The 12,226-nt window shown below is 35.3% G+C and overlaps 1 protein-coding gene across 1 annotated transcript in view; it reads right to left on the bottom strand.

The window, feature by feature from the left end:
* The window catches only part of LOC115446735 (hemicentin-2), a 107,052-nt gene that overhangs the window by 78,921 nt on the left and 15,905 nt on the right, over positions 1–12,226 (bottom strand). The window contains exon 2 of the mRNA XM_030173509.2: positions 11,855–12,016. Within this exon, the coding sequence (XP_030029369.1) occupies positions 11,855–11,894 (40 nt within the window). The 5' untranslated portion in view covers positions 11,895–12,016. The remainder of the gene's footprint in view (positions 1–11,854; positions 12,017–12,226) is intronic.

Raw genomic sequence — 12,226 nt, 5'->3', positions numbered from 1 at the left:
GCAGCCGAGAGCCAAGCTTGGCAAAAATTCAGGTCAAAAAGTTTCCTCAGATTCACTACGGTGTACGTCAAAAATATATTCTTAAGGATTGGTTGTTAAAGAGTTTCGTTCGATAGTTTTATTCGATCATGAGTGTGTGTGAAAATTTAAAATCTACTTGAAATTTATATTTTTTAATGTAGCCATAAACAAATGTATTTACTCAGAAGTTTTACCATTTATCGCTAACAAAAAAGAACATTTTCACATTTTTTTATATTCATAATATTAGTGCTTAGTAGCCTGTCATCTCAGATAACAGAATTTAATGAAGCCGAAACTAAGTCGTCTGTCGCAGTATTATGTAAATTCTTAATTTACGAAACAAGTTTTCTAAGAAATCGTAACAATATGTGTCAGCATAATAATGTCATAGTTTTAACAAAATACAAATCTCATTTCAAGCACAAGTTAAAAAGATACTTTACCTAGATTTATAGTAAAAAAAATTATACAAATAAAATCTGACTAACAAAGTTCATTTATTACATAGCCACTACGTCCAGTTTCGAAAAAAACTACATAAAGATTTTTATAGTCGTTTAGGTTTATCTCGAGCGGACTAGGCCCTGTTAGTGATATAATTTATCACTACTGGGAATTTATATATCAGCGTGGAAAGGTATTTTTCCTCTAGCAACACTTTGGGGACCCTACGTCATTGTTCATTGACCAAGATTTATGTTATGTGACAACCCTGACTAGCTCGCTGCCCTAACATGGAGCCGGCGGAATAATTACATCATAATAACGCCCTTCTGTGTTTTTCTTGGAGATTTCGTTTCGTAATTAGCTAATATAATGCATTGGTAACTTTCATGAGATACGAAAATATGTTATTCCCGTAGGCAATCTATAATAGGTTTTTTTTTGTTACCAAGATACTTAATTAGACGCGACATTCTTAACACAAAAGCCTTTGAGCCATTGATCTTGGTAAGAAAAATAGTTTTTTAATTGCATAAGCTCTCTTACTTTCGAATCGACAGCTGTTAGCGACCGACAAGTTTTGACGACGTCGCCGCCAGACGCCGGCGTGAGTTTAAAATGGTCTAGAAAAGAGGTTGAAGCTAGTTTAAGCGAGTTGTGGCTGTTCACTGTGCGACGTGCGGTGTCTTTGAGCTGGTATAGAGAACCTTAAGTTTAAATGCAGTTTATATTGCTCGTTCTTTTTGCCAGATTTTCTAAATAAATTGACCTATTTCGAGTTGCTTGGATGAATTTAGAATTTTCTGCTTAACCCAGTTAAAAATCTCATCAAAATCTTAGCTATCTACTAGAAATCGTAAACATGTGTTTATTTAATTTAGATAACACTAGCTTTTGTCCACTCGCGTGAATGAGTTTATCTGGAATATAAGTCCGAATGTATATTTTCCTAGGTCAAGAAGTAACTTATGTCCTTGTTAGGGTCTAAAACTATCTCCATACCAAATTTCATAAAAATCCGTTCAATTTCTGAGTTCACCGAGTTCAAACAGAAAGACATACGCGGCGGGGAACTTTGATTTATAATATTTAAGGATTCTAGATCCTTAATAATTCAAACTCCGAATAAATAATGTTGGCGCAAAGCCAATGTGTTGTGGTAGATTGGCTGACACTCCCAACATCAAAATATTGTTTTGGAATACAAATAGTGATGCTCACTTGCATGCGACAATTATTTTTCTGCGTCAGTTCCACCTCATTATTTATTTTTACTTACTAATAAACTACTTACTCTATTATGTTTGTTTATGAGCCATAGTCATGTCATCTGTTAAAATCTAGATAGCGCACGCAAGAAAAAGTACGTATTCTTTGATATTACAAATGATTGCACAACTTGCGCCTCTGCCTACACCTTCCGGTATAAAAGGCATGAGTGTGTGCCGTTTCTCATCTGTCTAAATCCAATCACGAATTCTCTAGCATAGTAATATTAATTATTAAAATATTTATTAATTGTCTGTTTTGTAAAAATAAGGGAACACGGCTAGAACATATTTTTATAATATTGCTCTTAATTATAAAAATTACCTTTGGATACAAAAATAGTAAATTTACTCTAGGAATCGCTCAGAGCCCCGCCTTCGATAACCGTTTAATAGTTGTATAGCTAAAACGAATTCATGCATAGGTAAATCCACATGCAAAGGCTAGCTATAACAATCTCTGAATACTAAATATATATTCATTGATAATTATAACTGCAGTTGATGTGAAAACTCCGAACTAATTAATTGATTTTATAGTTCTAATATTTCACCTTGTTCCAATAGCACGTTATTTGCGTCTGAATTGTTTCTAACTATGATGAAACACTTATATTAATTGAAAAACTTCTTATCTTGATTTCGATATAACGCTTGATGATTTCTTATGTTTACGCGAATGTTAGACATCAACATTTCGTTTTTTTATATTATAACTAGCGTACCGCCCCGGCTTCGCACGGGTGCAATATTTCTCCACTATTTAATGGATGTTATTATACATATAAACCTTCCTCTTGAATCACTCTATCTATTAAAAAAAAACGCATCAAAATCCGTTGCGTAGTTTTAAATATTTAAGCATACATAGATAGGGACAGAGAAAGCGACTTTGTTTTATACTATGTAGTGATTGTGTCACGACGTTTCAAACACTGCAGTCTAGTTATAGGACGGACTGAGGTGTTGGTCGTCTGAAAAATCAGTGTGACATTATCTACCTACATTTTACATAAATTAAGAAAATTATTTTACCATTCGAATTGCTATAAGCGTGTTTTGTAAAGTACCCATTGTATGCGAAGGAGTACAAAATACAAACTAAGAGATAAAAAAGATTGCATTATTTTTTTAATTATTTTTAATTGTAACTCACACGTCACGCCTTTGTCCTCGAATGGGTAGGCAGAGTATATAGTGTGTGTAGTATGAGCCCAGAGTCTGGAATTTGTGCCCGATATGACGATAAGATCGCCCCCTATCATATCATGGAACGGAATACACATGTCGGTAAGTGGGTGCACCAGTTGTGCCTCTGCCTACCCCTTTGGGAACGAAAGGTGTAAGTGTGTGTGCGAGTTATAATATTTTTTTAGGCAACCTAAGGCTAAATGTTTTTAAATTAATCATGTGATTTAATTTGTAAAAAGTTGTTCAAATGTGAACATATCTATATATCTCGGAGCTATTCTCATGGGATATGAATACTGAAATAATTAACAGAACTATTAGGAATAAAAAATTAAATTTTATTTCTGGCTTTTCTGCCGGGCTCACATGAAGAGACCCTTGATGGGAGTTGATATTTTGCCAGAATCTCATTAGCAAGTGCCATGCGAAGGAAGTAGGAACAAAGGCACGCACTATGAATTAATTAAAAAAAGTTCAAGTTTGCATTTCACGATAAACTTTGGTTCAGTATGAATTGAAGTATACTGTATTAATATACATATACGTATACTGTATATTAATACAGTATACTTCAATTCATAAATGTGTACTTTTAGTATACTTCCCGGTATATTTATTCAATAACAATAATTATTATGAATGTGGTAATTTGTGCTCAGTGACACAGTGCTCTTTTTTAGGACAAAGGGAGTCTATATTAATCCAAAACTTTATATCTGTAGATACCTATGTCATGTATTTGTAGGTATATATTTTAAAGTTGCCCTTGGCCATCTTACCCGTGTGTATCCGGGAGAAATGGGCATAGTAGGGAGAGATGTTGAAGCCGATGAAACCAACATACCCTGTATATCATACACCGGCATACCAACCAATATCCGCGGAGGTCCTCTTCGGCGCATACGGGGCGACCCCATGGTATCTTTTTGCACTAAAATAGCTGCTCAAAACCGTCCCAGCGCGACACCGCATTGAACTATTTAACCCAATATTTGTGGTTCAACGTGCCACTGAAGCCCAACACGTAAGTTTCATAAAGGCTTTACCTGGAAACCCATTTCATAACTCATCGCCCTTAAGTGATAGAAATACTAAGCTGACCAATGATCTATATTTAATCCTATTAGAGTTTCATTTACTTTTCAAGGAAAAACTTGATAAACCTTGTTTCTGCTAAACGCTATCCATCAAACTAATAAATTGCATGTATTAGATACATAGTGTCGTCTTTGATCATTAACGAATTGAGTGGCATCCACTTGCTAATATTAACCGCCTAAATAATATTAGAGGAACAAAACAGAAGATAGCAATAGAAGGGGAACGTTGAATAAAAATGAAAGTATTCTAGTTTCTCCGAAATCTATCGTTTTATACAATGTTTCTTTTGAATAAAACGAAGAGTGTGGGGTTATTCAGAGAAATGTAAAAGTTGCTTAAAAAATATATTTTTATTTCTATAAAATACAGCATAGTTACTAAGCGGCGATAGCCTAGTTGGGTATGAAACAGACTGCCAAGACGAATGTCCGCAGGTTCAAACCCCAACGGCACACACTTCTGACTTTTCTAAAGTTATGCGTGTATTCTTTGTGAAATATCGCTTGCTTTAACGGTGAAGGAAAACATCTTGAGGAAACCTATACCACTGTTTTCAATAGAAATTTTGAGGGTTTGTGAAGTCTACCAACCCTCACTAGGCCAGCGGTGGACTAAGGCTTACCCTCTCATTAGTACAGGAGCCCCGGGCCCAGCAGTGGGACAGTATATAAAACAGGGCTGATATTATTATTATATTACACAGCATGCTTTTAACCCCTTAGACAGACGTGCAACCACTCTTAGTACACTCTTGAGGGCACTCTCGTTTAGTTTCGTTTAGACGGTGAGCCTTTTTTATAAAATTAATAGACAAAATTTATTTCATGTAAGACGTTATATTGCAAGCAATTTCTTTTATCGCACTCTCTATTTTCTTTATGCGATCTGGGCGTTCAATATACTTTCTGTTCAGATAAAATTATTTTTATCATAAGTAGTGTTTTTATTTTAATAAGTTTTATTTCATAGGATTACTACAAAATTAATATATGCCTCGCGGAGATGATGTTAAGGATCATCAGGGAATCATAGGGGACTGGAAGCTGATTACCATTCATGAAATAGTGACATAGATGTATCATAATATTGTTTTAAACCATTACTTCAATGTGTATTTTTCAACACAAACTCGTACTTTTTAATAAACCTATTTTTACTAGTATGTCACGTGGTTTGAAGTTTGCAACAATCAGCACGAAACAAAAAGCAATAAACGATATGTTCACGATTTTCGTGCAACGAACAATTTGGTTCTTTCAAAATTGTCAATGCTAACGAAAGGTCTATAAAACGATTCCTCGGGTTCAGCTTTGTCAATTTGATTCTAATCCAACAAACGTTTTTCACTTTGTTAGAAGTAGCTTTGGCTACCGAAAGGTAGATACCTGAACTGGTACCTACCATACAAGACTTCTATAAATAGCTATATTATATAAAATTATGGACAAACAAATAAACATTTTGGATAATGTGAAATTATATAATTAATAATTCATCAATAATGCCTGATATTGCTGAATGCTTTCACTACTTTATTTATAGAACGCAATTGCATGACCATAAAGCCAACTCTGAGATATCAAAGAAGTCAGTTTGAGAAAGTAGTAAACAGCACTTAAGGTGTCATCAGTCGACATTCTATGTGACCCCACTCCACTTAGCATCTGTTGCATTGGAGGCACTATGATGTGCCTGTATTGAAAAAAAATCAGCGAATCTATGATTTTTATCATAAATTTTGGAAACTTTGTTAAAAGATACCAATTTCACTTCACACGATCAAACGCTGTTTTTTTTATTTAGAATATTTTTTTAAATCTTTAAAAGACACCAATTGTTTTCATATTTTAAATGCTGTCCCTTGCCATTTGTTTCAGCCGTGAAATAGTAATGTGGAAACAGTTTGCTCCGGTGCAAATGACACTTCAGCTGGTGTAATTACTAAATGCTAAGCGTTGTGACTTAAAATCTAATATCTCTGGAGAGCATAATACAGTGCTAAGGAACTTTACCATTCGAAACTTCGTAACATTATGAATACGATCAGCAAGTTTTTTAGATTTTAGAAAGGCGCATACGGATGCTCGCATATCTTTTATCCATAAAGGGGTAGGCAGAAGCTAAACGTGTGCATCCACTTGTCATCGTCATACCACTCTCGCAATATAACTATGACACCGTGGTAGTTTTTAGAAACAAGATGATTAATACACACTTACTCACGCGTTTTATCCTCAAAGGGGTAGCGAGAGGCGCAAGTTGTGCATCTATTTTCACCTCACATATTCCGTCCCATTATATAAGTAATAGAGGATGAGGCTATCGCCATATCGGGTACAAATTCCAAACTACAGGCTAGTGAAGGGCCTTAGCTCTTCCTACTCAGTATCCGCACTAGGCGAGTGTGAAGTCCACCAATTCGCACTGGCCAAGTGCGGATTGGTGGACTTCACACACCTTCGAAATTCCTATAAGGAACTTCTCAGATGTGCAGGTTTCCTCACGATGTTTTCCTTCACCGTTAAAGCGAACGATAAATTCACAAAGAATACACACATCATTTTTTAGAAATGTCGGAGGTGTGTGCCCTTGTTATTTGAACCTGCGGACATTCGTCTTGGCAGTCCGGTCCACACCCAACTAGGCTATCGCCGCTCCAATAGAAAACAAATATAGATATAAACTAACCATATATTACAAATGCGATCACAAAATCGGTAACATAATGGCTCTTAATGGAAAGCATCGCTCGAGCCCCGTTTGGCGGTTAATCCTGTTCCAGTACTGCATTTCAAGGTACTTTACAGTAAGCCTGGACTCGGTAGTCAAGCAAATTTAGGTGCCAGTGAACGAAAGATCGGATTAGTTCATGTTCTACGCAATGTGGCATTGGTACAAGATAATTAAACTGTGTTATCTTTTCTAATTATATCTTTATTTTTAATTCATTAACGTTTTGTTTTGATTTAAAGCCTATCCCTTACAGATACATCCATTGTTAATGTATTTGTTTGACTTCCAGTGTAGTTGATATGTCGATGGAAAGAAATCATTTTATTGATGAGATTGATGATTTTATTGACAGCCCTTTGGGAACATGGCAATCAGCTACTTCGAGCTCTCTTCGAGTAAAGACGTTTTATAAAATATTGCTAAATGAGCATTAAGAAATTTTAAGTGCAGTATTTCTCATACAAGTGAAGAGACACCACGTCGGTCCAGAAATCGTATCACAATGAAGATTATAAAAAATCGGTTACATATAAAAATTACTTTTGATATAAAATCAACATTTTTATATATATAGTATTGTATAATATTTATACAAGTAACTTTGTTTTGAATCGTTAAGTATCAAACATAAACGATTTTTATATTACTACGTTATATGGAAATCACAAACGGGTATTTTTCGGATATACTTAATTTGATTAGTTGTTAAAATTCATCTAATACTATGCCCTTACCAGTAAGAAAGGCATTCTTCAACAATGACGTTTTTAAATTTAAATTGAAAAAGTACGTCGATATCCCTAAAAGTACGTCATATGTGACGTAGATGATTGCTTCGGTCGCGTGGCTGTCATACGTCCGTGGACCACTTCCACACTGAGGTCCTGGGTTTGAATCTTGGGTCGAGCCACAAATAATTGTGACTAGCTTTTTATTACATATAAATTACTCAGTCGCAACTCGGAGTCAGATATTTGGATGAGGTACCCCCGTGCACGGAACGTACGTAAACCCGTACGTTGGTCTTGCGCCTGATCTCTCTCCGGTCATTTCAAATTGGCGTCCCACATACTATGAGAGTGAAGAAACAGAGAGTGTACTCGTGTATTGCGCACACTTAAATAATATATTTTGCGTACTTGGTTGATCTCCATTAACCTTAGCCGCCACGGCCGAAATTTGGATAGAAGGGATTAATTAGTTTATATCACCGAGAAATAAACTAGTAAATTATATTTTACAGGTCATACGTGAGGAACAATCACACGCATGTTCTTCGAATATCATTCAAACGAAGCCACACAAGACATAAGATTAATTCTCGGTGAACAAACTTCTAGAAACCGTCACCACGGCAACCGGCCCATTGTTCATAGATTTAACATACCAAATGTAATTACCTATGAGTTTGTAATTTACTACGTACTGTTAAACGGTGTTTGCAACATGTGACAGGAGTTTGTGAACTGTCGGAGCAAGCTGCTATATAATAAAGCTTTCTATGAACTGCAACGTTACCGCCACTTATCATCTGTCAAAATTGCCCAAACTAATTACCGCGCAGTTTTGAATTTGTTCAGCGTTAAAACGCTTCGGAACGTATTGATATTTGTAATGATTTCGGGGTAAGTAATACTTTGTAAACACATTTTACGCCTTCGTCGTCAAAGGGGTCGGCAGAGGTGGACAGGGCATACGCTTTTCCTCTGTGTGTTCCGTCCCATGATATGACAGGGGAGGAGCCAATTGCCATATCGTACACAAATTCCTGACATGAATCTAAAACTGAGAAGAAAAACCCAATATCATTCATTCACCAACATCTCAAACCCGTGTAGATATTAATTTTTTTATTAATTTTTCACCTGCCTACATTCTCATAAACAAACAAAATAATCTTTGTTAGGAAATTCTCATAACGCATATACTTATAAAATACCTTTCTATTTACCTTAATATTTGTTCAAACACCAAAATAGTTCACGTGTGTTTAACGCTCAATAATTTATAACATAAATTGTCTTACAATAAAACAGCATTTTAAAATTCGAACATCGAGGACAATATTCGGTTTGTAACAACTGTCCATCCCAAAACACGTTTAACAACAAACATATTGTATTGTCCGAAAGCGGTACAATAAAGTCTATGTTGGACCGAAATAAAACCTACTTAGGTCAAAGTCCGGCTTAATTTACTATCCAAACGACATCGCCTATTGTATTCTAGAGGGCTCTCACAAACACCTAAAATCCATTTATCTAGTCGTCACAACATTAACCTAAAAAGGGTGTAGGGTTAACGTTTCCATCACTGTCACAGAACATTATTGTATTATTTTCTTTTAACCAACATTTTTATATATATGTGGGAATAGTTAATCTAAGGTTTTAGTCTGTTTGAGTTGCTGGCTGGTTATAAAATATGTTGAATGACAGAGAAATGACAGTTGAAGTTAGGACGTATGAAGAATCTATACTTCTATACTATTATATAAAGCTGAAGAGTTTGTTTGTTTGTTTGTTTGTTTGAACGCGCTAATCTCAGGAACTACCGGTCCAAACTGAAAAATTATTTTTACGTTGGATAGCTCTTTGTTCGTGGAGTGCTATAGGCTATATATCATCACGCTATACCCAATAGGAGCGGGGCAGTAATGGCTAATCTCAGGAACTACCGGTCCAAACTGAAAAATTCTTTTTGCGTTGGATAGCGCTTTGTTCGTGGAGTGCTATAGGCTATATATCATCACGCTATACCCAATAGGAGCGGGGCAGTAATGGCTAATCTCAGGAACTACCGGTCCAAACTGAAAAATTCTTTTTACGTTGGATAGCCCTTTGTTCGTGGAGTGCTATAGACTATATATCATCACGCTATACCCAATAGGAGCGGGGCAGTAATGGCTAATCTCAGGAACTACCGGTCCAAACTGAAAAATTCTTTTTGCGTTGGATAGCCCTTTGTTCGTGGAGTGCTATAGGCTATATATCATCACGCTATACCCAATAGGAGCGGAGCAGTAATATCTAATCTCAGGAACTACCGATTCGAACTGAAAAAATATTTTTGTGTTGAATAGTCCTTTGTTTGTGGAGTGCTCAAAGTTATATATCATCACGCTATGACCAACAGGAGCGGAGCAGTAATGAAACATGTTGCAAAAACGGGGAAAATTATGAGTTTTAAGAGCTTCCGTTGCCTGCGCTGCGTAAACGGTTAAAGTTATGCAACAATAATGTATGACGGGAATGTTTCACTTAAAAAGTTCTAAAAAATATATTATAAAACAAAGTCCCCCGCTGCATCTGTCTGCCTGAACGTATTAAACTCAAAAACTACCCAACGTATTAAGATGAAATTTGGTATGGAGACAGTTTGAGACCCTGGGAAGAACATAGGCTCCCGAGAAACTACTACTTTTATAACGGAAAACTTTAGCCTGAAAAACTTTATAACGCGGGCGGAGTCGCGGGCAAAAGCTAGTATAAGATAAGATGTGTAATAATCTATACTATTATATAAAGCTGAAGAGTTTGTTTGTTAGTTTGAACGCGCTAATCTCAGAAACTACCGGTTCAAACTGAAAAAATATTTTTATGTTGGATAGCCCTTTGTTCGTGGAGTGTTATAGGCTATATATCATCACGCTATACCCAAAAGGAGCGGAGCAGTAATGGCTAATCTCAGGAACTACCGGTTCGAATTGAAAAAATATTTTTGTGTTGGATAGCTCTTTGTTCCTGGAGTGCTAAAGGCTATCATCACGCTATGACCAATAGGAGCGGAACAGTAATGAAACATGTTGCAAAAACGGGGAAAATGTATTAGTTTTGAGAGCTTCCGTTGCGTGCGCTGCGTAAACGGTTAAAGTTATGCAACAATGACGTATGACGGGATTGTTCCTCTTAAAAAGTTCTACAAAAATGTATTATAAAACAAAATCCCCCGCTGCATCTGTCTGCCTGAACGTGTTAAACTCAAATACTACCCAACGTATTAAGCTGAAATTTGGTATGGAGACAGTTTGAGACCCTAGGAAGGACATAGGCTCCCGGGAAAATATACAGCGCAACTTTTATAACGGAAAACTTTAGCCTGAAAAACTTTATAACGCGAGCGGAGCCGCGGGCAAAATCTATTAATAAAAAAATTATCCAGAAGAAGTTCACTATTTTTCAATTTCAACGTATATTATATAAAATTATAACACTTTGCCTTTGTAAAACTGAAATCTATTATAAAATTATTAAAACGGTTTGTAAATTGTAGATATTTTTCCGTATCACGATTTTTTACGATTCGGTCGATCTCATATAAGTTAAAATACAGATATATTTTATTTTTTACAATGCATACGATAGCTTTTACCAATTAATTATAGTTGATTGCCGAAATGTTTTGTTAATTATATAGAACAAACTCTCACAATAATAGGGTAGTATTCTATACATATTTCATTTAATTTATTGTTTTATATGTAACAGATAATAATATGAAAAAGGAATTTTTCTGTGAAATCAGCATCAAAATTTGTTTTAAAAATAAAGCAATTATTCATATTAGAAATATTCTTGTGAACAAAAAGGGGCGTGGTGGAATTATGGCTTCGTATTTTTCTCACTCACACAGCATTATGGCCGGTGGCACTGGGTGACGTCACATTTCAATATTAAGGTAATTTGACAGCTTCCATTTCCACCGAATTTCAAAGCTTTTATATTTATAACTTATTTATTATTGCGTGGATTTTGAGAATTCTTTTTCCGATACATTTTGGATGAAATACATTTTTATAAATGTATTTTAAAAAAACCGTCATTAACCCTATTAGGGCCTGTTTCACAACTTACAAATATATTTTATTTGACAGATGTATTAAACAGCTAATTTAGATAGTACTTCATTTTATTACCATTTTTTGGTAGCATTGTTTAGTCTGACTTTTTGTATTTTATTCGGATGATATCTACATTTGTTGTACAGAAGTTTTAAAACTTACCCTTAACCAAATCCAATTAAAACAATATAGCACTTAAAGAGCAGTTGAACACAGAAGAAAAGAGACAATCGAATTACAAAAATACACTCACCCAAGTGACAGAGCAAATACAGCAATGCTGGGAGCCACATCGCGATATTGTTTTTTCACATCATTAGTGGGAACACGGCTTTTTTTCACTTATCTTCATTAGAATGTTAGTCTTTATGGATCATTTTCATCTGCTCACTTCACTGAATGGCGGCGATTGTTTCTGAAACGAAATAATGAGGAATGTTATCCATAAAGAGGATTTATTATACTTTCTTGCTACCGTCATTTAATGTACTCGGAAATAAACGTTTCTTATTACATGTATTTAAGAGTTCCCATTGTTTTTAAATGAACAGACGATGCACATCAAACGTAACTAATATGCGAAATACTTAAACACGATGTAGTTGAAACTATTTTGTATATAGTT

This window comes from Manduca sexta, chromosome 8, assembly GCF_014839805.1.
Source record: "Manduca sexta isolate Smith_Timp_Sample1 chromosome 8, JHU_Msex_v1.0, whole genome shotgun sequence".
Taxonomy (NCBI): Eukaryota; Metazoa; Arthropoda; class Insecta; order Lepidoptera; family Sphingidae; genus Manduca; species Manduca sexta.
The sequence above is the reverse complement of the archived record's forward strand: the minus strand, read 5'-3'. Positions and strand labels throughout refer to the sequence as shown.